General features: G+C 43.3%; 1 protein-coding gene across 1 annotated transcript; it reads right to left on the reverse strand.

Annotated features, from left to right (window-relative positions):
* Positions 1-1,033: 1,033 nt before the first annotated feature.
* Positions 1,034-23,497, reverse strand: DKK3 (dickkopf WNT signaling pathway inhibitor 3). Its single transcript, XM_068194659.1, has 7 exons — positions 23,223-23,497; positions 21,569-21,706; positions 20,987-21,070; positions 5,581-5,673; positions 5,012-5,156; positions 2,770-2,926; positions 1,034-1,610 (listed from the first exon to the last, which is right to left on the reverse strand). The coding sequence occupies exons 1-7, from the start codon at positions 23,379-23,381 to the stop codon at positions 1,367-1,369; spliced, it is 1,020 nt and encodes a 339-aa protein (XP_068050760.1). The 5' UTR covers positions 23,382-23,497; the 3' UTR covers positions 1,034-1,366.
* Positions 23,498-24,944: the final 1,447 nt, after the last annotated feature.

Consider the following 24,944-nt stretch of genomic DNA (forward strand, 5'->3'; position numbering starts at 1 on the left):
GGAAATACCATCTCCTGGGTAGGGTACTTCATTGAACTACCATTTACCACAGAGAGAGACTGCTAAAGCATCCTTAGAGCTTTTGGAAGAGAGAAATGGATCATGAATTTTCCTCAAATTCGGATATTTGGAAAGGCAAAAATGTTAGAGATTAAATTTGGGAGTGGCAGCACCAAGAACGTGAAAGGAGAATAATGTCCTTAAGAGGGCAGTATTTACAGAGAGTTACTGCTCTCATGGATATGTTTTTAAACAGGAAAATAAGAGTGGCATTTAATTCCTTCTCTTTGTATAGATGGGGCTGTCTAAAGCACAATAATTTTATTAGGGATAGAAAGGGAGAGTTAGGCTCAGTGAACTCTCAGAGATTATGTCTGTGTGTGTGTGTGTTGGTGTGAGAATGGGTTGTAGAATCCTTAAAACTAAGATAGTTAAAATGAAATATTATCCTCCCTGTTTATAATGATAATGGCTATTAATTAGTAACTCTGGTACCCAAGGAATTTATTGAAAAGCCTTCTTACACCAGAAGTGGGGAAAAGATATGCAGATTGCTGGCAGAGTCTTACACCTGCTCTTGTTATTGATGCTCTGCTGTTCCAAACTAGACATGAGCAATAGGGATTATTTGGGAAGAAGCACCATGAAAAGTTACTTGGCTGGAACCTCACATCTTATTTTACCATGTGCAACAACAGATGGTGAAATCTATCAGAAAACCATTAATGGTGGAGGAGCCATGGTAGCAAACTGGTAGCTGGGGAGTTTGGGGGGGTCAGATTTTACACTTAGCTTGCTATTGATTTTTTAAATCAATGACCTTTTAAGATGGTAAAAATAATCACATCTTGTAACATGCACAGATTTATGCCTATGAGGTGTATTAAAAACACAAAACATTTCTAAAGAAAAAAAAAAAATTCCTTTTAAAATTCCTTAAAATTTATGACTGCAACAGTGTCGGAGTAAATGGTTCTTTCCCTAGAGAAATAAAACAACTCTGAACATCCGTACTCAAAGATCAGTTCTATAGTTTCTAGTAACTTAAAATGATTTATGCTTGTGTGTATTTTTTAATGAGTACAAGTACTAAGAAGTTTATTTCTGACATACAAGAGGAAAATACAAATCCAGAAGAGCACTCCTGTGGTTCCCATTTGGCAGAAGGTTTGAAGACGGGGATTTAATGAATTCCACAGCAGCATGAATTCCACAGGGACATGCAGGTTTGGTGCACAGAGAAGGATGCTCCTTGAAGACCTTGTTTATTGCACTTCTATCCAGTAGTGGGTGTTCAGGGTGTTCATACAAGCAAGACACTAAACAAAATATCTAAAAACAACTAACTAAACTGGTGCTTTGGGCTTTAGATTTCATCTCCCAAAACCAGCTCCTGAGCTGACTCGGGCTCAGGCTTCAAACCTGCTTGGTCCTCCAGGCTTTCTAATTCTCTACGCACTTCCTGGATGACACTGCTTTCCTCATAATCGGAGAGGAGATCTTGAGGGATCAAGCTGAGAAAGGGCATCTCATCCATGATTAAGGGATCTTCTTTCTCAGTGTGCTGCGTTTCATTGGCAGACAGCTGACACACAGATGTAGTCCTGTGGCTGTTGGGAAAAGGCACACCTGGTCACACAGTACATCATTTTGTGTTCTTCTGCTAGTCTGTGAAATTCTCCATTCCCTCCCCATATGAAAACATGTTAAATGCACAGTGGATCTACCCTAGCTGACTTCACAAGCACCTGATTCCTACATGCTTGACAGCTGGTGAGTTATAAACATGATTTCCACATACAGAGATCCTAACAGCACAAAATGTTTGATCCTGGTAAACAAGAGCAGAGGCCCTCAAAATAAACAGGTAACAAAAAAGTTACTTGAATCTTCAAATTCAGATAGAAACTTCTGGACAGTTCAGCTATATTCACGGCTCAAATAATTTCTGTGCTTCTGTATCCTCATCTGAAACGTTGTTCTTACTAGACCTGACATTTGCTGACAGACCTTCCCTGAGGTTAATGGCACATTAACAAAAATTTTGGTGCTGATAGGATGGGATCAGCTCTGCTTGCTTCCTTAGATGGCATTTATGAAACAAAATGTTACCCAATTCCTTTTCAAGCATGAAAAAACATAGAAAGACTTGGACACAGAAGTATTAATCTGCATCTCTATCCCAGCCATGTCTTGTTGGAAGTTAATACGATGCTGGAAGTGTAGGAGAAAACTTGGGAGAGTTTATTTCATAGAAAACATTAGTTTTCTAAAAATGCTTTCAGCAAAACTGAAATGATCTCACTTTCTGCCAGCGAAATTGCTGATGACACAAATAACTCCTTTTAAAGAAATATTAAAGGCATGACCTATGAAAAGTTTCTATTAGAATTCCTTTAACATATCTTACATTCTAAACCAAGCAACAATCTGACAGAAGCCCAGTCTCACATACAGAGTTGGTGGACAGGGACTGTATGCAGAGAATGGAATTGGAATGATGCATTCAACAGCTGGTAGCACTGACTGATTAAAAAGCAGTGCCAGCCTCATTAATTCACACCCTTAATTCACACTGGATTAATGTGTTGCCGAACTCAATTAGGCACATCTGTGTGGGACAAAGCAAAACGTTTCAATGCTACTGGTGAGAAAAACTGTCAAAACCTTTTCTAGTGAGGCAGAATCTGCGAGTTCTGTAGCTATTTACCACATAAGTAGACCTCTCAGAAGTCCCAAGCAACTTGTTTGCCCAGCTTTGGTCCCTACCTCTGAGGCTGGCAGCTCAAGCCACTTGCACAGGGGCACTGCTCCAGCACTCCATCAGGCTCCATGTCCCAGGTGATGAGGTTGAGAAGTCTGTTTGAAGGATCATGGCAAGGCTCACCTTCCTCAGGTAAGGGTGTGCACACAGGAAACAGAAGCTCTGCAGGCCAAGGGAAAGGCATTTTAGGAGAAGTCCTTAGCTGTCTGCTAAACTGGGGTGACCCCCATGTTCAATTCTGTATGCAAGATATAAAAAGACGGGCTCGATCTCTTTTTAAGTTCCCTTACGTGACAGGGAGCCATAACCATGTTTTTTCCAGTAGGTGGGAGTAAGACATTTGAAGTTCATCCCTAATGAGCAAGATCAGCTTGACTCAGAGACTGCTGTCAAGGCAGTACAGCTCCAATCCTTGGAGATTCCAAACTCTTCTAATCCCAAGAAAACTAACATTACAGGGAATCCTTTGCAATGAGTAGCATTAGTGGTTTGAAATCTGAATAGAGACATACCTCTGTATCTTAAACTTTTTTTCTGCTATTTCTTTGCAGAGGCTGCAAATACAGAGCAATTGTTCAGAAACTAATGAGGTTACAAGAACTTCAACTCAGACATTTAATTTACTTTATCAGTTCTGCTGTGGGCAAAGCTGTCTGGTGGCATCTGGGGCTTGGCACCCTTATTGCTACACAGGGCTGAATTTCAGCCTGTGCAAGAAATTATTTAAGAAGTCCGTGTCCTTTGGGTTTCCTCGTGTCAGTAACTCCCAGTCTCAGTCTGGAATTCAGCTCTTCCAGATATTCCTAGAAAACCTCCCTTCTTCCTCTTGTCTTCAGTCACCTCATATGGCAGGATGAAATATGAGAAGAATTCAAACTCTCAGTTTTTAAATCAGATTTGGTCAAAAAACACATATATGTGTGTGTATGCACAGACACGTGCTTTAATGTACATGACCTATCAGTTCCCAGTTTCAAAACATTATATACTGAGCAGACAATACTCCACAGTTTACTGTAGTTTTATATAAAAATACACATCTTTATTTGGACAATCATTTGCAATATTCTAGTGATGGAGAAAGACCTTGAGGTTAGACCTAACCTGAAAAAACCTAAAGCCCTGCTAAAGCAGACAGCCATAGAGAATAAAAATTCATTGCTGTTAAGCAATAGCACTATTTTATGTTCTAACAAGAGTATTCTATCAATATTCATCAATGTTCTTACCTATTGAAATATATATATATATATATATACACATATATATAAAATTTTCTCAATAACTATATATCTTGTTCCTTCTTAACTGAACTTACTTAGCATTGAAGATCCACATTGCAATGCTCAACATCAACATGGGGAAGCTGAGCAGTTCCTCTTCACTTATAAATGGTGCTGGAGCTTTCTCCTTCGTTTTCACGGAATGCCCTGCAGCCTGATCCACCAGCAGGCTGAGAGGGGCACAGGCCCAACCATCAGTACAAGGTCTGCTCTGGCTCACAGCAAGGAAAAAAGCTAGGGAACTATGTACCTGGTGTAGGGAGCTGGCTGGAATTGTGTCCTGTCACTACTAAAAGAAGGTGAACTGTGATAAATGCAGTGAGGAGCTGGTGGGTATAAAAGAGTAGAAGAAACTGGACCCCAGCCAAACAGGATTGGGGATTGATTTCAGGCCCGAGACCTTCTCCTCGGTGCTCCTTTCTGTAAATCAAGTTTCACATTCCCATGTGGACTGACAGCATAATCTGGGACATCATTCCTCTGTGTCTCTTGGCTGCCTGGTCACCACTGCATGGTGTGATGCCCTGGAAGGCTCACATGAACCTTGGAGTATAAAATCTATCTGCAGCCTGATTCTGATGGGCTGCTTGCTGAGAGGAAGGAGAAGGCACTTTCAGCCAGCTCATTAATTTCTTCTGCACATTTGAAATTCTATCATTTTTGCTCTATTGTGTGTAAATTTGAAATAGTACTCCCCTTTAGAAATGTACATTTTTGTGTTTCTGCTGCTGGTCTCATCTCTAGTGTGCAACAGGCTTTGCTTTCACCAGCATGTACCCCATCAGACTGTTTCTCACTCCTAATTCTATCAAAGTTTTCTAATGGAGTTAACCCAGTGCATTCCACAGGCCAAGGGAGAACAACCTGCTGATTCTGTAGAGATTTAACCACTTCCCCTGGGCTAAAAAGAGCCAAATATCAATGCTCCTGCATGCTGAGATGAACAGGATAAAGCCCTGCGTACCTTTGTGAAAAGCACAGCACGTCCCAGGGTTGCAGTCGTGCTGGTTCTCACAGATGGTGCCGTTCTCCCCTCTGGAAGCGGATCTCCTGCACTGGCCCCACACGCAGAGCTGCTCCCCACAGCACTCCACATCCCGTGAGCAGGGCTGCCAAGGGCAAAGGCACAGGACAAAACTGGCACTTCAGCGCTCAGCGCATGTTAACACACACAGCAACACTCAGAATTGGGCCCTGGGCCTGAAGACAGCAACGTGTACTTTAAATATATGTCCTATTCCCACTGTTTGAGTAGAACTGCTTCATTTCTCAGTTGAAGCACACACAGAACTATTGCCAGATAGGAACCTCCACGGTAGAGTAGCAGCACCCCATCCAACCCCGTCTTGGACACCGCCAGGGATCCAGGGGCAGCCAGAGCTTCTCTGGGCACCCTGTATCCCATCTATATCCCAATATCCCATCTAACCCTACTCTCTTTTCAATTTAAAGCCATCCCCTCTTATCCTGTCACTACATACACTTACTGAGCTTCTAAAGATCACATGAAATCCCATCTCATTCAGGACTTACTGTGTGCTGGGGCTTGCAGAGCTGACATTTGTATTCAAAGGCGGAGAACTGGCAATATCTCCCTGGTTCACAGTCTTCGTCAATGATACACTCCTGGAGGAAAGGATAAAAGCGTGATTTACCAAAATTCATGCCTCTCCTTGAAATACCAGCAGCTTTTCATTGATTATATTTCTTATTTGGGAACCAAGACAAAAAGCCTGCTGGGGCTTTTCGCTCAGTCACAGTTCTGTAACAGACCAGTGCCCTCTCCCTGGCTTATCTAAATCCTCTGGCCTCAAATGGCTGGGTGGCTTCACTTCCTGAGCCCGTGGTAGTGAGGAGAACACAGAGAGTGGGAGTGATATATTTTTGCACCCTCGTGTCTGGTTCACAGGGAGGGGATGTTTTCCCATCTAATGGTTACCTCTCAAAAATTGTGTGATTAACCCTCTTCTCTATTTTTTTTTTTTCCTCCAGGCTGGAAACAATTTAGTCAACAGAAGAATAACTCATAGCACTGTTCTGAGTCACCTGTTTGTGACCTGTCCAGCACTGGCTTTTACCATTTTTAGTGGAAAGGAAAAAGGAAAAAAAGGAAAAGGGATTACATAAAAATCCCTGAATTCTCTGAAGTAAGCACTTGACTGCTCTTTGGCAGACACTCATCTCACTTGCTGGAGCAAATCATCTGTGCATCTTTCTCTATTGAAAGTCCCCACTAAGCTTCTTGTTTTCTTCAGATCTCTTCCAAATTCAGCCTTCTGGGGGGTTCTTGCCCTGTGTGAGGCAAGGCTGCTCTGCAGGAATCAGCCTTGTCTAACTTAGCCATTCTGGCCACCTCAGATGTTTTCCAACAGTTCACTATGTTCATTTATGTGCAAATTCACAGAATCACTGGGTTGGAAGAGACCTTCAAGATCATCGAGTCCAACCCATGCCCCAACACCTCAACTAAACCATGGCACCGAGTGCCCCATCCAGTCTGTTTTTAAACACATCCAGGGATGGTGATTCCACCACCTCCCTGGGCAGACCATTCCAGAACTTTATCACTCTTTCTGTCAAAAACTTTTTCCTAATATCCAACCTATATTTCCCTTGACACAGCTTGAGACTGTTCGATTACTCAGAATACAGAACAGAAGCTAAACACAGTCTGGGGCCTGACTCTTTTCCAGTCCACAACTCAACATTCACGCTATGTGTTTGTAATCCAGAAGAAGTCATTTTAGCTGTTTTAAGGAATTAGTATAACCAGGCCTAGGCTGCTATAAATTATTGCAATGTTTTTCAACTTCATTATCCCAGTACTGGGTGTGTTCTGCTTTTTTTTTTTTTTTGTTGTTGTTTTCTGTTGCTACATAATCAGGTGGATCAAAATCCAAATATCCAAATGTTATGCAGTATGTTGGAGGTTTTGTGGCTCCAAGTGAGCAGCCAGCCTCTTCTCTTCAGCAGCTACACTCTTCTAGGCCAACTTTCAGTTTGTAGCTTTGTCAGCTGCTTTTATGAATGCCTGTATAAACCATACCCAGAACAGACTGCACTGTTTCACCCCTGTTCCATCCCCTTTCAGGCAAAAAGCCAGGTCTCGCTGTAGTCAGGTTTTCCAACTGTCCTTCTCCACAAAGGAGAAATCTCACCATGATTGCTTTAAGCTCATGGAATAACTCTAGTTCTAAAACCACCTAACACCAAAGCTGCAATTCTCCAGTTGCTGCTTTCTCCTGAATTAATGAGTCCCACACCAAAAAAAATTTTTCCTCTTACTGAATTGTGTCCCACCAGTTCAGACGCTCAGTTTTATGAGAGTTTCCAGTCAGGGGAAAAAAAATCCCTTTGTGGTTTTCTTTCCTGGCATGGCAAAGGCTTCCCTTCATATGTGCTCTGTGAAATTGTGTGCCACATTCCACACCAATTTACCTCACACAGACACCCATAGTTAATGCTGAACGCAGTTGTGCTTACATGCAGATATGTAACCATATATTTTTTTAATTGTTTATTTTTCTTTATTTAATCAGGCAACAGACTTTTTCTAATTCAGCTACCTTTAGATAGAATAGTTGCTGGACAAGGAGTAAATCTGAACACCTTCATCAGCTGCAGCAGATTCTCAACAATCCATTTTTTCCTGGAATTGTGCAAACTAAATTATCTCTCAGAATATTTTGGCATTGCAGGAGCAACTGGGTAGACTGTGGAGAGGGAGTGCTGGATTCTGATGTGCAGCAGAACATACAGGTTGGGCAGGTAACTTACAGCCAGAATTAGCCACACTGATAATGATGTACATCTCTCTGAAATCCATTTTGATGCAGTAACAGTTAATGCTGTGGCATAGGAATAGGCTGTTTGGGAGTAATACAGAGTGAAAGCAGCACTGCCTATTTATTAATGGGTGTACTAGAACCCATCAACAACAGAGGCCAGGATGGAGAATCCCATGCCATGTACCTGCAAGGACACGCTCAGCATCCTATGGACTCTTATTATAATATTGTGCTCTGCAGTGAATATCCTGCAGCACCTGGAAGCTATTTGGGCATTAGGATCTGTTCCAAAGCCAACAGAAAAAAAAAAAAAAAAACCTACAAAAAAAATAAAATCGTGGAAAAGGTTCCTAAGTCTGCTGAAACAACTGCTGCTGAAAGAAACTTCAGGTTTCTTGTCTTCGGTAGATTATGTCAAAGATTATTACTTTCCTAAAGAATGGTTAGTCTCCATTTTATTTGAAAAAAAAGCAGTGAGTGATGCTGGTGACAGCTGAACGTGGCAGCTCCCTGACACTGTAACAGCTGGGGCAGGACTGTGCAGGTCAGAGCTGGTGGGACAAGCTTTGACAGGAGCACTCTCTCCCTCAGGCCTTTGCACAAAAGAGAGGAGAGGAGAGCTGTGCTTGGTGTGATGAGCCAGCCTGCAGCCCGCAGCGCGCGCTGGGCTGGAGGCGCTGCCGGCAGTTCCGCACGCTGGGCCAGACTGCGCCCATCCCACCCCGATGTGGGCCACGCCACCTCTGCCCACACAGCACTCCCAGGAGGATGAACAGGGACAAGCCAAGAACTTCTCATTTCAAGTTATGAAAGCAGAACAACAAGGCCAGAGTTAACCCGCTCTCATACAGAAACCCACTGTCTTTGGCAGTGTTCATCTGCTTTCTGTACCTCACTATGGCAGTATTTTTAATGCTGTTTTGCTGTCATACAGTATGCACTGAAATAACACTCATTTTGCTTTGATCTTTTCCCCCTTAATCCTTAATTAAAACCCTAATGGTAGACTAAAAAATATTCTGATGATGTCTAACCTTCAAAATGGACTCACTAATTTTAAATTCACAACTGGCATTTGATTTATCCATTCCCTCTTTCCACTCACACTCACCCTGCCTCCACATTCTCAGAAAGTTCTTCTTCAAAGACAACTTTACGAAAAACTCTTCACCACTCATATCTTCAGCCAATATTTGTCAGGGACTGTCTTGAGTGTGAGTTTCTCTCCTGGGATCTTTACTCTTCAGTTTAGAACCCAAGAAAGCAGAGGAAGGAACAGCCACGACTTAATATACAACGTTTCTGTGGTTCTTTGGCATGGGAACAGTGAGATTCAAGCCAGAGAACCCCTTTTCCCCTCCCTGGGTAATCTACATTGCCCAGTTTGCTGGCTTATTGTGATCCAGGTAAAGTTTGTGCCTATAAACTCCTGCAGGTGCTGAGGGGAGAGGCAGGATTGTTTTCTGCACAGCTAGTAAGCCAAACCAGCCCTTCCAAAGTGTTCATTCCTAACCCTCTATGCATTTCAGGCTCCCGAGCCATGAAGTATAGAGGCAAAAATCAGTGATTTTGGAGAGGTGAGGAAGTTCTGCCAGCAGAAACACAGCACAGGAAACAATGCCACTAGAGCCATTGGTATGACAATTAGAAAATGAGTTCTAGCAATAACCTTGGAAATGCATGGGAGCACCTCTCACTGTATTTTGGGACAACTGTCTTTCAAAAGTTTCTCTGAACAAAAGCCCCTTTACACATTTATTAAAAACTCCACATACAAAGCAATCCCCTTTTCAAAAACCTGTAACTCAGGTAAAACTCAGTGTTAGCCTCCATAAACCACAGCTACAGATCCTTCCCAAACAGTGCCAGAGCTCACCCAACTGCATCTGTGAGACAACAACAATTCCAGCTGTGGCTGCAGTGCCATGTTCACACTGGAACTGACATCTCTCAGCAATGAGTCCTTCCAAGAGTTAACATTTCTGTGTTTACAAATCCTCTTCTAGGTTTTGTTTCAATTTCTGCAAGTTGTTTCACGCAGGGCTGCTCTCCATTACTGCAGCAGATGGCAAAAACTGCTGAGTAGTAAGGAAAAAAAAAAGAAGCATAAAACCTGGTTTATATCCTACATGTATTTTTTAAAAAAAAGCACAATTACATAGAATGGAATATTGTTTTATGGAAACTACTGCCTTAATTTGAAATGCAGTAGTAGCATTCCAGTTCCTAATCTCTCAGTTGTCTAGACAGGGCACGTAATGCATTTGTCATTAATGAGATATGCATTAATTTGCCTTGAAATACCTCAAAACCTCTGTAATACTTTCCAGCAGTGCAAGTCTCTCACTGCTGTCCTGCCAAGCACACAACACTCATAAAATTAGGAACTTCTGTAAAAAAAAAGACGTCCTAAGAAGAGCAGACATGAGCTGCAAGCTGTGTTGGGGGTCAGTGCTGTGGGGAAAGCCAGCTCTTTGGGTGGCTGTTCAACAGGAATGTGACTGCTGAGCTCCAAACCAATAAACAACAGCAAACAAGTCCCTAGGCTTTGTCTTGCACTTCTCCATAGAGCTAATATCATCTGATTCCTTCTCCCCCATTTCCCAGAAACATTTTATTTGGAAAAACTTCCTTTCTGGTTCTCCACATGACACAATATAAATGGAGGCAAAATATGTCTATATGACACAACTGAAAGTGGCCTGAAGGCACTTGAGCTTGGCTTTAGGTACCCAAGACAACACAGCTACATTAGCCTTAACATGCTGTCAAAAAGGGAATTATTGAGGCAGGCTGTGATCCCCAATAAACTGCTCACCACTCGTGTAAGAACTGCATCCCTTTCTACACCACCTGCTTATTCCCACCACACTAACAGCGGTCTTGTCACTGATCAGACTGTTATGCAGTTAATGCTCAATGTCACAGGAGGAAATAAATTAAATAGAATCTTATCCACAGCTTCAAGGAACTGACTCCAATGAAAGAAGAAACTACACCCCAAAAAACCCAAAGAAACAAAGCCAAAAACAATTCCTGGCAAATGCCTTTGTAATAGAGAGAAAAACAGTGCCTAGGTACTCTCTCAGATCATGCTCTGTTCACTCTTGGTCAAAATCTCTCTGTATGCCTTGTAATAATTTAATAGCAGGTCACTCTGCAGAAGCAGCCATTTCGTTTTCTTCCCTCACCCTTTTTTTTCCTCAGTAATAATAACCTGATCTTGGCAGGACTACAGCTTCTGCAAATGCTCCCGTGTAGGAAACACAGTGCCAATACTCATTTCAATCTATTTTGCAATGGTATCAAAGAGGGCACATGAGAACTATTCTAATTTAGTAGAAAACTCTCACAAATTATATATCTGTCAGGTAATTAACTTAGTCTGGAAACTAAGAGCTATCTAACTAGGAAAGGAGAAAAGGACTGTGTCTATGTGTGTGTGTATATATATATTTATGCATATGTGAGGTCAAAATACTGATGCACGTTTATAAATAAAGTTTTCCTAATGAGTTTGCAATTAATGGTCCTGAGAAATGCATCTACCTGTGGATCTGTGGATGGGAGAACAACTCTTTTATCTTTGATAACCAGGAGATGTGTCTAAACACTCGTGGTCTGAGAGACCCTGGGTTTTATTCCCAAATGTCCTGAGCTCTAGTAGCAGTTGTGAAACCACTGTAGGGCTGTGCCACAAACCTCTGACGTGCCATTATTTGTGAGTAGCAGCGATCACACAAAGACACAGCTTTGAGGCAGTGATGCTCCCCGGGAGCCGAGTCTGAATGCAGCAATTGGCAGCTAAAAAGTTTCTGTGATTCACTACTGAACTATGTCAGTTTTGCAAATCTGTAAAAGCAAAACAACACAGACAAGCTGTACACAGCGAGGATGTGAAACAGCTGGATGAAAAGAAAAGCCTTTGAAAACAAGATTTCTGTACTTAATAGCTGCTGGCTAATCTTCATCACTAAATTAAGAGTAGCACACTGAGAATAAGATGTTGACCTGTGCCCCATCCCTCACTGAACTGATTTAAAATCCTGTATCTTATGGCCTTTGTTCCTTTATAATATACTTTTTTTTGGTAGTCTACAGTTTCAACAGACTTATTAATTCTGTTTAAGGTGCCAGCCAAAGATAATAATACTGAAACAGAAGTACATTGCTAAGGATCCACATTCAATGGATTTTGCCCATGGCAGAGTTGACAGTGTAGGAGACTGCTTTTATTACGGAAGAAATGGAATAGTTTATTTTCCATGAGCTGTAGATGGAAGAAGAAGAGGTTTGAATTATAGCAACAGCACTGAAATAAATCATCTCCAGCACACGAGGATTTTGGGAACAGGAGATCCATGTCTGCCAAAGGATGGAATAGGCTTTTGGGTCATAGGTGTTGACTCTGAAGCTTTGTCAAGACCTCCTCTTTGTGGCATTTGTTGGGATCACAAAAGAGCCTCTTTTATTATTCCCTTAATTTAATTCTCCATCTGAAATCATGTGTCTAGAGGATATCGATAACATGAGATGATGACTGTTCATGAATATTCATTCCCATTTCCTCAACAAACACAAATGAGAAAGAAATGGAAAAGGGTCTTCAGCACACTCTTTTTGCCCTTCCAAAAGGAACATAAGAATATGAATGCATTGCAGATTTCCACCATGTATGACATCCAAAACAAACACCTACCAGGGTGTTTCCCTTGCTGACAGATGTAAGATATCTTGAACCCAGGGAAACCACAAAGGCTCCCCTTTGCCTGACACCACAATGTCCAACTCTCTACGTGTCCTAAGATAGTGCTTTTCCCCCTGGACTTTTTAATGGAAGAAGTCTGAGGGATTCCTCATATGATATAAATTCACGAGCAGGGTCTGAGTCATTTCCATACAGAATAACAAGTAAACAGACCCAGAATACACCCTGTGTACCTTTAGTGCAGACATGCTGCATTGCAATATATACGACTGTAAGGGACAAGGGGACTTGTTATGAAGGTGAGGATCAGGACAGGTAGGATAGGTGAGGGGGACTCTCTGTGTAAGCTGCAGAGGTGAAGACCCACGAGATGGCAGCTGATGCAGTCACCAGAGTGGCATCCCTCAGTGCTATCAGTAACTCAGCCCCTCACAGGCCAGGCAGACACTCACTCCACAAAAGAAGCCAAAATGCTCTTTGTGAATCACATGGGAGGAAGGACAAAGTTGAGACCCGCTCAGCTGACACAGAAATGCATTTCTCGAGGCATTGCACTTCAAACCACCATTCTGTAGAGCTTTTTTGCTTTCTTTCTTACATTTGCCAAACCTTTGATGAAACAAAACTAAACAGAAACAACTTCAATTCACCACTTTTCTTCAATTTCCATGGTTTAGCTTACTAAATCATACTGCAAGACGCCATCAAGCTGGACTGCTAGCATCTCACACCTCTTCCTGACTCTACACAAATGCACAGAAGGCTGAGCAATCACCAGTCACATTCATTCTCTCTCCTCCTACTCACTGGTATAAACCCAGTACCATTCTACAGATTTTGTAGACTCTAACCCTGCTCAAGTCCAGGCAAAGATTACGTAAGACTTAGGCTCATCATGTATTGAACAATGTGTTATTGGGCCAACCTCCCAGCCACAGCAAATTCTGCCACCTTACCTATGACAACACACATGTAACCAGCTTTAACCCATTTATCTGCATCCTCTGTACCCGTCACAACCATTCCAAGATTGTAACAGATGCAAATAAAAGATTAAAAAAAAAAAAAAACAACCAAAAACCTCAGCAATACATCCAGTGCTCTAGCCTGTATTTCCTAAAGCCTTAGCTACTGTTGTTACCTTCCAGCTAAGGCTTGCTGCTTAATTAGATAACATGGTTTCAGCTAAAATCTCAAATAAGCAGATGCTGGAGCCAATGGATTGAGTCACGTAATCAAAACCAGTGGAAAAAAAAAATTCTCATTTGCCTTAAAGCTTTTCCTCTCATGATTAATTTGCTGCATGTGTATGGCAAGAGGAAAGAAACACTGCTGATGAACCTTCAATAAAGAAAATCCACACTATGATCTTTTAACAGATGCCACTAGATCACGAAATTGCCACCGGCCCACATAAAAGAGTCACTCTTCTGAGTGGATGTTACCATAAAGAGAACAAAACCCCAAACACTTCTCTTAGAATAAATGGTTGATCTAGGAGAGGCAGAAAGTAAAATCATTCATGGTGATTTGTTTTTATATCTCCCAACAACTTGGACATGATCTATAAAATACAATTTCACAGCCTTGGATCCCCAAACTCAGCGTGTTATGAGTGGGAAAACTGAACCAAACCCAGGGAAAAGGTAAACACCCTCCCTTTGAAAAAGGTAAACACTGCTCCCTTACTGTGGCTTGTTGGCAGAGGAGTTGTGGCAACCAGCGTGCAAGCAAGGGAGAAGCAGGAAGCTTCATTCCTCCCTGTACATGGAAAGCTTCAGACAAGGCAGGATTTATTCCCACAACCAACAAGAACGCTGAGAGCTTTAGAAGTGGTGCATGGACACTGGTGAAGCGCTGGCTGGAAGAAAGAGTTTTGTACCCTTCAGGAGAACTTACTGGTTTACCAATCTTCTCTCACTAACCATGCCCAGAACATTGAATCAGCTCTAGGCACTGTCAGTGTACTACAGTGACAGGTCATTTTTGGTGAGGAGAAATTTATCACAAGAAGAGCTTTCTCTCTTCAGTATTTAGCCACTCAAAGGGTAGTCCAGGGAGAGAAAAACGGTGAGGTGACTCTTCAGCCAACTTGATAAAAATATTCTTTTTCTTTGGGGTTCAGATGGAATAGAAATACCACATTAAAGCACATGAGGATCTGGAATTGCTAACGAAGGCTTTTGGAATATCTATTAGTACTACATAGTTTTTTTTCCCTAACTCGACAGAAAACAAACCAACTTAAACTACACTAGACTAACAGGAAATACAAGTCGAATCCTAGTCACTCTTCTAGTATTTTTTTTCATTACTAACCAAGCAAATTTACTAAAGTTTTCTAAACTGCTTCAGACTCCCACTGATACAAACAAGAGGAGGATTTGATCCCTTTAATTAGAAGTAACCCTTTTGCTGTTCCATCAGTTTGCTTGCCTAGTAATCTAAGCCACCATTTAAGAGGAAAAAAAAAAAAAAATTGCAAGTTATACTGATCTGTGTTCTCTGACCGTGGCTGTTGTGTTTTCAGCCAGAACACCTGCCTGGCTTGCCTCACCTCCCAGCAAAAGGCACCTTGTTTCTCCTGCCCCTGGTAAGGTCCGGCAGCTGCTGCCAGTGCTTGTTTGCTCAGGGTCAGCGAGCCCCAGCCCGAGCGCGTGGGAACTGAGCCCCACTGCTCACACCGTGGGCACTGCACCCTGCAGGCTTACCCCAGCCCCTGAGGTCTGTGCACACTGGCTGCTCCTGCTGCTCTGTGTGCACCCACACTTTCCCACACAGCCTTCTCGGAGAGAAAACCAGCTCAGGGTGGACCAAGCCTAGCAAACAAAAATGGGGACACTGAGGAGTGCGTCGGGCGGCTGGTAATTACAGGGATTTCCCACCTTCCTCCTCAGAGAAGTTTCTTTGTACAGAATCAGACTTGACACCTGTATTTCAAACTCCTCCTGGCAGGTGTTTCCATTCACTGAGGCTGATATTCAGATTTTTTTTTTTTTTTGGCCATAGCCCAGTAAATATCAGATGACTGTCAAAACCACTGGGTTCAGATACACTGTGACTGGCAATAAGGCCATCCTCTCATCCATGACCTGAATTAAATCTCTTAATAGCCTTTGCATCGCTAAGGAGCACTGCACACAGTCCATTACTCCTTTCATACAAGAATAAGTCCCTCTCTACAACAAGATTCACAGCCTGGAAACGCTCCAGATTAATAAGAGCAACTCAGGATGTTAATTGAACAATTCTTCTCATCTTTAGCTAAATCCTCTTTCCCTTTGCACCCTTTTCCACATCATTTTCTACTCTAACAAACACAGGCTACTTGTCCCCATGAACTATTCGCACTTGCCCCAAAGCTTCATATTCTACATTGCCAAGACCAAAACCTGAAAAGGGAACCAAAAAGGGGGTTCAGTAAAACATTAAGAATTGGTTAAGGATGTCTAACCATGCCTGTCTGAAGAGCCATGGCTCTCTAAAGCAAGTACAATTTGCCTTACCTGCTCCTCCACCAAGGATTCCCTAAAGGGTGGGTGTTGTGCAGAATAGAATGCACTGGCCCAATGGTTAATGGAGCAGAGCAGGCTGGACAGCTAACAGAAAAGCAGACTCAGAGTACCAGGGAATTAAATTATTAAATATACAAAACCTACCAGATTTAGATATTACGTGATTTTTGGCTAGACAGAGACCTGGATTTCAACCCAGGAATGCACTTACTGTGTCTATTGATAGTTAAAGGCTGTTGAGAGCAAGTCACCAGGGACTAAAAGTTCTGTGAAAAAAAGCAACAAAAAAATTGGACCCAAATATAAGACTGCCCAAAACAAGTGTCCTGCCTGACATATTAGGGAGCAGAAGTCCACTCCAAGATGCTGCATTTTCAAATTTCTGCCACTGACTCCTCTCCTGCAGTGCTGCTGATGGGAAAATTGTAATTTCCATTCCACTGATTCTTCCTTCTCAATTTCCAAAGCTTCCTTTCTACAGAGCGCTGCTAGGAGCAGTATGAGCCTCAAAGAGAGCAGCTCCGGTACATGTGGCTGAGAACATGGTTGGTGAAATCACACACAAGGTGCCAAAGAGGAACCAAGTGGTTACTTTGGCAGTTCTGGATATCGGCAGCAAAGTGGGATCTTGAAGAGCTGCAGCTCAACCATTTAAACCACTATTTTTCTCTAGAAAAGTGGGAAATTGAACTGTTTTCCTTCTTTTTAGTACTTTCCTGCTAGAGTAAAAATAAAGGCTGACAAAAGGTTTAAATGAGGCTGTTAAAAAGGGATGCCACCCATTCTGTCTGTACAGATAAGCCAGGTCAGCTTGTAAAAGCTGTTTCACAGTGATACCTCCCTGCCCAGAGCTCCAGGGGTGCAAACAGCAGCCTTCATGATGGAAATGAAGGCCTGGGCATGCCAGGGTCTCCTGCTTAAGGACGTGATGGTGTTTGAAATCCCGGAGAGAGCAGCTGCTGTGTTTGCAGAAGGTGTGGCCCCAGTACAGGTGTGCACACAGGCACTCCCACCCTGGCACCCTGCACAGAGCCACACCGAGGGCACCTCTCCTCACCCTCCCCCAAAGAAACTTTGACCTGTGCTGTGTAACCAAAGAGGAGGCACAGCCCTGGCCTCAACAGCCTCTGCCACCAGGGGCAAGCAAAAGAAAGGAATCTGTTCCACAGTGCCAAAGTGAAATGAGAAATGCATTCTATTCTTCCAGTTCCCTGGTTCACTCTCCCCAGAAACAGGCATCATTAAAAATCTCTTTTAAAAAAGAGAATTGAAAGCTAACAGATACACTTCTATTAAAATTAAAAAAAAAAAAAGAAAAAAAACCACAAACAAACCCACAAAAACAACCTAGCTAAAAAGAGGTATTGCTTTTTTTTATTATTTACCATATTACTAGAGACAAGAAAAAAACTCAGGTACACTAGCTTTGAATTAGAAGAGAGAGCTTATAATAGAAGAGAGAGTAAAATACTGCTCTGAATGGAAGTGAGAAGAAATGCAACTCATCTTTCTGTAGCAAGCCTTACCAGCACCAGTTTTTATTCCTTTTATTTTTCATCCTTGCTTTCCCTTGGCTAATATGTCACAACTGAAATAGGCCTAGCCAACAAGCTAGAAAAGATTTTGATTTTCATAGGATATGGGAAATGCTCTTATTTTTGCTGTGCTCTGTGCTTGAACTTTTGACTGAAAATACTTTATTAATTTGCAAGCTACCCAATGCTCCCTGAAGAAGCAGACTCCAGAGTATTTGAGCCTTAAATCCAGGAACAAATGGATGTCAAGCCCTCCACAGACTTTATGCCCATCCAGCAACCTCTTGCCTGTGTTTGGCCTCTATAAAGACAGAAGACTGCTGGATTGAAGCCTGACATCTACAGGGGGGACTGCCAGCCCTCAGTGACATCTGAGAAAGTGAATGTGAGTCTGGGAACGTACACAGGGCCTCCCAGCAATGCCGTGCCTCTGAGGAACTGGACTGCATTGCCAGAAATGGCAACGAGCCCAACTCCACTTCTGGAGGCTAAAACACCCGTAGCCACAAAAGCACTGTCAAAGGAGCCATCACTAACAAAGAGAAGTCTGAGAGTGCTGCTGTGATGCACAGCCAGGAAGAAATAGTCTGAAAGGAAAAGTCTGTGAGTGGAGGATTCTCCCCCGTGTTGCTGCAATATCTGCACTTTATGTACGTGTACATGCTTATGTGTATTTATTTATATGCACAATTTGTGTGTGTTCTGGTACCTGCTTCAGGAGGACAAGCACTGTGATTTAAAATGCAGGCACAACCTGTTTTCCACGAAGCTGCTTCTCTAGTGCTGGATTTCTCCTTCCAGCCAATAAGTGGATTTATTATTGCAATGCAGACACTCCTTTGCCTTCTTGTGAGGCTCTAGTGTCATCTCTCAAAGCCCAAAAACATTACATGAAAAATCTTCAGTGATTTCAGAGGCTTATAAGTCAGCACAGACAATAAATGTAAACTGAGGAGGAGTCGGGTTCCAGTTATCACAAATTACTGCAGCAATAAATTACACAGAGTTTAAATTTCAGAGCACATGGTTTGTGACAGTGCTTGGAAAATTCTTCCTTCTACCAACCAAATTTGTAAAGAACGGGAGCTGTGGGAATCCTTAACTTTGATAAGTTAAGCCTATAAACTGAGCCTATGAAACCAGTGGAATCACTCTCCCACCACCTGTGGTCTGTGAAGTCTGTGACCTGGAGAGTGACCAGGACATGTCACAATGTCACACAAGACTTCAGGTGTGAAAATTTGTGCGCACAGAAGTGACCTAAGGGCCCAATGCAAAGTTTTCTGCAACTCATTTCCCAACACTTTTACCTTAAGTTTACAGATCTAAGCAACAGCGCCGTTTAATTCGGACAAAATCTTTCTTCTACTTCACAGATCTCTCCACAGCACCACTTCTTTCCTTGCCGTAACCCAAATCTTCCAATTCTCAACTGCTTTACTCCTACAGCATTTCTTTGCCCTTCTAATAGCAAAAGTGATTCATAGTCCTCCTTCATGTTTAAAATGAAGATTTACTCCTGTTAGGCATCTCTTACTCACATTAATTTCACGCTCTCCTTAAATAAGGACCAAGTACATCTGGAGGCTGCTTTTCCTCTAAGCTGGCAACCTCTAAATAAGGTGTTTGTACCGTGGGCATGCTGAAAGTTCAGCATGAGCGTGAGGGGGGAAATAAGCATTAACAACTGCAGCTCTGTTCCAGCAGCCCTGCAGGGGGGTGCTGGTGACCAAGGGGTGCAGGATGTAAGGGAGGAGGAGCTGACAGGACCAGCTCTGGCTGCTCTTGCTTCGGAGCTGCACCGAGGCTGCCACCATGAAACTGGACAAAAATCTGTATTCAGCCCTCTGATCCTTCAGCTGGAGCTCTAAGAACAGCGTGAATGTTCTGACCAAGCAGCACTGGCTTGGTCAGTGAGGCAAACTTCCCAGATGGAAAATGCAGCTGTACCTTGATGTATGAAGCTTACAAGGAACTTTGTAGGAAACCTGGAGAAAGTTAATTTAGAAATAATTTTTACAGCTGTGAGAATGATTAGACACCACAGGCAAGCCAAATACATTATGAAACATCACTAGTGTTGGGTTGCAGTGCTAAGAAGGTTAAAAAGTTTGCCTTTGTACACTGGGTTTGAAGATGATGATCACGTTTGCTAGGAAAAAAAACCCGAACATTTGGATTGTCTTCTTTACACATAATCTCATTATTGAAAAGTACTGTGTAGGATGTTAACACTTTGTATAAAATCAGCTGTAGTTTAGAATAGTTACAATTTATTTTATGCCTTGAGTTTTCACTTAAGCTACAAGTTCTGCAAAATAGTAAAAAGAAACAAAGTAAAGTTGCTTGTGTGTGCGCTATATTTTGCTACTTGCCATTTTCAAGCTTAAATAGCAGTATAAAAACATGAGCTTGCAAGAGGAAAATCCTTAGAAAAGAGGCACTAATTTCAGGTTCTGTATCCTTTAAAAATCAGAACTACTGACATAATTTTCCATGATTACATTATAAAATAATACCATAATTACAGTTATAAAAAAGTTACAGAGTTGCTTCTGTGAAAGAACTGGAGGTAAGTTACTGTACAAAAAGCCACGGTATGTTGAAGTAAATCAAATCACAAGCTATTAGTCAGATGAAGCCAGCTATCAGAGGAAACCTGGCAAGCCCAGTCTTAGTAAGAGCACAAAAAAGAATCCATTTTGGTAAGACTATAACCAAAGCAAACCAAATTTTTTAAAATACCCAATTGGTATGTGCTGAATTTCTCATGTGACTACTGATATTTAACAAATGTATCTGTGCTTGCAAGACTCATGTAAAGAATATTCTTGATCTTTTAAACTCCTCTGAGAGTCCTTAAACAACCCTATTTTTGAGGGGAGGGGGATTTCTTGTCCCATTTCTCTCCCTTCTCCTCAAAGTGGCATTTCATAACCAGTTGTCCATCAGTGTGTTGGGCTTGAAAAGCAAATAGAGCCATATGTTGTTCCAAAGATTCCTCATAAATAAATGATTTGGGGTTCTTTTCAACTGTTAAAATCTATAAAGCGATTTTTTAATGGAAGACAAGATCACTGATACTAAGGATTTGTCCACACTCACTGGAAAGGGCTGTGTAACTATCTTTGCTACTTAACATTTACATCTGACAGACAAATTGAAGAGTCAAACATGGCTATTAACCACAACACCGGAACTCTGTTTCCAAGTCATAATATTCCCAAGTTAAACTAATGAAAAAACACAAACATTTTTGACTGCTTACCCCAATAGTTTTGTGTGTTTCAAAACATTCCAGAATTTTGTTAGGTGAACTCTGTCACAGTCTTCTGAACAAGGAACCCAAAGTTTTTGTTTGATTTTCAAAAGGAAAGAAATGTGCTCACTTACATGATTCCTTTTGTTTTCTCCATCTCTTATGGATGTAATAACTGTCTCAGAAAAAACTGTTGATCCAGTTTTGTTATCTGTAACCTGACACCGGAAAAGAACAAAATACAGGTTTTATTAGTCCTTTTTTACTCTCAGTCCTACATCCTGCAACAATTAACCCACTCCCACCCCCTCTTTTTTTCCCATTTTACTGTCACTTAATAAACTAATCTGAGGGGGAAAGTGAGCTACCTCCTTGTCTATTTAAAATGACACTGTAAAGAAGCCAGCTGAGCAGGACATGGTTGGGTTTTCATTCCCCAGGCAATAGCTGTAGCTGTGTCCTATTTTTAGCAGGCCCTTTCTCAAAATAAATTGTTATATTCTTATTTCACACTAACCTTTCATGACAGGTGTCCTTAACACCGTGACTAGTCAAGCACAGAAGATACAATCAAACCCCAAAGTAATTATCATCAGGAAAATTTACACTCCAAATTGTTTTGTGAATAAACACGTAAAACTGGGCGGGGGGCGGGGGAGGTTTGAAGAAAATATGTTTAAGAATGGAGAGCTCACCACACACAAGTTTTCTCATACCTTATCAATTTCTTGATGAGTCTGAACAGTTCTGTTGCCCACTCTGGATTCTGTGTTGGACTCGTTATGGTAGTTGGGAGGTAAGTCCTCAAAGCTGACTTCTAACAGCTTTTTTGCCCCTTCCTCTTCAGCTTCCATCTGCCAAAATAAAAAAAAAAAATACCAACAACAACTAAAAATTAGCAAAAATGTCACAAAAGTGACCAAGCCACGCTTCCTGTGCAAGCCCCAGTGACAGACACTACCTGCTCCAGACACTGCCTGCAGCTGCTCTTTTCATGGGCCACAAAAACAGGGCTGAGCTAAACCCTTGAGCCCTGGGCTGGTGAAGCCAAAGTCAGTCCCTGTGAGGGAAAAAAGTGGGCAGGCCATTGGCAATTTGGTATCTGCACAGGCTGGTGTCAGTGAGAGCCCAGCTCTCTGCTCTTCACAGAAAACCACTGAGAGCTTCAGGCAGACTTTCCATCCTGACAAAGAGGAGAAAATATCCTGGCAAGAGAGAGAAACAAAAGCCACTTGAAGTGAACGGAGGCAGCCCTATAAATGAGGGTGCACACATCCAGAATTTAATTCTATTTCAGTTCCTACTGTCTTTGTGGGATGAAGAAGGGCGTGAATCTTTAAAACACGCAAGAATAAATCTTGTCCTTTTATTTGCAACCACTGTTACAGAGCTAGGAGGCCAAAAGTTCAACCAGGATGAACAAGAGGATTTTTCCCAAGACAAAATCTCTCCTTCTGGTCTGTCTGTTTATTTTAAATAACAGCTGCAAATCTTTCTAAGCTCAAACTATTTATGTCCTAAGACTCTGCTCAAACAATTCACACTTTGCGCTGCACACAGGCAACAATCCAGAACTGACTACAGAAAAACAGGCAGAAATTCTGATTGCACCCTTAAGCATCTTCGCAGCATTGTAAAGAATGGTTTGTCTCTGTATTTGCAGGCGAAATGAAGTGGATAACAGCGGCAGATTTCAGAAACCTTCCGGAGAACAGCAAAAGATCGGACATCATTTAATTAAAGTAAACCAAGGTTTGTTTCTGCAGCAGGTTGTCTGTTACAGGTTTTTGTAGAGTAAGTATTTTTGAATGAGAGGAAAAGAGAACTTGAAGGGAAGATTCTTAACAGGTAGGAGAATGAAAAGCACACAAACAGGAGTGCAGGGACAAGGTGTTTTGACAGCCATATGAGACAATGGCTTAGGGTCTGGTCTCAGTTTCTGGCTTTGAAATGGGTCCTGGGCAATTCTGGGCCAGCAATTTGAGATCAAGACATGCAATTACACCCCAAGCAAGCTGCTTCTCCACACATTTTTCAGGACATTTCCAGCCCTGAATCCTGCCTTAGGATACCCTCGTGCGCCTTAGCTCCCGCCGCACAAAGACGATCCCGTAAGTCTTCCAACCACTCCTCCGCTCGCCACGCACTGTCCCTTCCTCCCTCTGGGCTCCAGCCGGACGACGGCCCGCAGCTCTGCCCCGCCGGCCCGGCCCATCCCGGGACGCGCTCCGGGCGAGCGCCGAGAGCGCGGCTCCGCCCGCGGCCGCTCCCGGCGGGGCCGCTCCCGGCTCCCCTGGGGCCGCCGGGGGATGCGGGGCGCGGCCGGGGACGTACGGGAGGAGACAGCCCCCCACCCCCGCGCCCCCTCACCTCCTGCACGGCGTTGCGCAGCTTGTGCTGCGTGTCCTCCATCAGCGCCTCCACCTCCCGCAGCATCTCGCCCAGGCTGGCCGCCCGCCGCCGCCCGCCGCCCGCCGCGGGCACGCACAGCGCGGCCACCAGCGCGGCCACCAGCGCCCAGCGCCGCATCCCGCTGGCCCCCGGCTCCCCCGCTGGCCCCCGGCTCCCCCGCTGGCCCTCGGCTCCCCCGCTGGCCCCCGGCTCCCCCGCTGGCCCCCGGCTCCCCCGCTGGCCCCGCGGTCCCTCCGCGGCCGCGGTCCGTCCGCGCTCAGCGCCGGCGGGCGGGGCCCGGCCCGGGCGGAGCGGAGCGGGCGGAGCCGCAGCCCCCGGCGGAGCCCCCGCCCTGCTGGCGGTGAGGATGCTGAGAGACGGGGGAGAGATGCTGAGGGAAAGGAGCGGTGCGAGTTTCCCGTTCAGAGCCGGGACCTTCGTTCTCTCGGTGTTTTGGAGAGGTTTGAAAGGAAGAGGGCGGTGGGAGCTGCGTGGCACCTCCGTCATGTGCTTTGCTTTCCGGCGAAGGTTCTCAAGAGATGCTCTCGGCTCAGAGGGTGACACGACCCGCATGTGGCTGGCCAGCACCCCACCCTGCCTGACTAATTCCCTTCAAATTTTTTCTAAAAAATAGTCGGGCAACATCATCATTTTGTATCTGTGTGTGTCTTCCCCAGTTTCCACGTCGTTTTTCCTCCTTGTGATGTACCCCAAGCATTCCATAGACATTTTTTGCTTCAGTCAGCTCACAGCTCCAGGACAGCACTGTTGTGCCAGGATAGAACTGTCCTATAAGTCTCATCTTATTTTGGAGACTGGGTGAGGGGTAATGGTGAGTAAATTATTAAAGTCCTGAAAATTTCCTGCAAGTGCATTATTACAATAATCACCACTATAAATCCAGTGCTCCTGGCAGGCTAGGGCAGCTTCAGGCAGCTCTGGCAGAAATGCAGCAGAGCTGGGGATGTCCCTGTCTCCCAGCCACCACACATCATGCTTCTGTTCAGTGCCACAGAGGTCTCGTTCTGGACACACCATGAATCTTAGCTTCCTGGTGCAGTAATTTGACTTTTCTTTTTAGATGCAAACCTCTTGGACTGCACAATGTAAGGAATAAAGAATGTTAGCAGTTATCAGGAATCAGTTCAACAGTGTTCCATCACATCGCAGGAAGCATGGCATATGAAACTGTGTTGGCAGAGAAATACTTAGACAGGTATTCCTCTTTTCCACCTCTGCCTTTGTAGTTAGGTTTCCAGTTCATCCACTGCCTCAAATCAGCTTAATAATATTGACAATGTACAGGTGACACTTAGGTAACATCTAGATTTTTAACTCAGCTTTGAGCAGCAACTGAATGTTAGATTAGGTACAATGAAGATATTTTAAAAAATGCCTTAGGCCCACATTCCCAAAGGTCATCAGGCTCCAAGGAAATAGACTAGAAGCTAGATACTTCTTTATAATATCTTTGTGAATTTGGGCCTTAAACCAAATTCCCATAAATTCCAGAGGGACTTACACTCTAAGCAGAATAACTGAGGATCAGAAGGAGTTTGTAGTAATGATCGCCTCTTCTGGTAGTTTGTTCTACTGTTTTTGTCTCGTATGATCAAAGCAACAGGGACAACCTCTACTCATCTCTATTTAATATAAAGGAGCCCTTGTAATCAGGCTCTCACTACTGCTTTTTTACAGTGG

Source organism: Anomalospiza imberbis, chromosome 6 (genome assembly GCF_031753505.1).
Source record: "Anomalospiza imberbis isolate Cuckoo-Finch-1a 21T00152 chromosome 6, ASM3175350v1, whole genome shotgun sequence".
NCBI lineage: Eukaryota > Metazoa > Chordata > Aves > Passeriformes > Viduidae > Anomalospiza > Anomalospiza imberbis.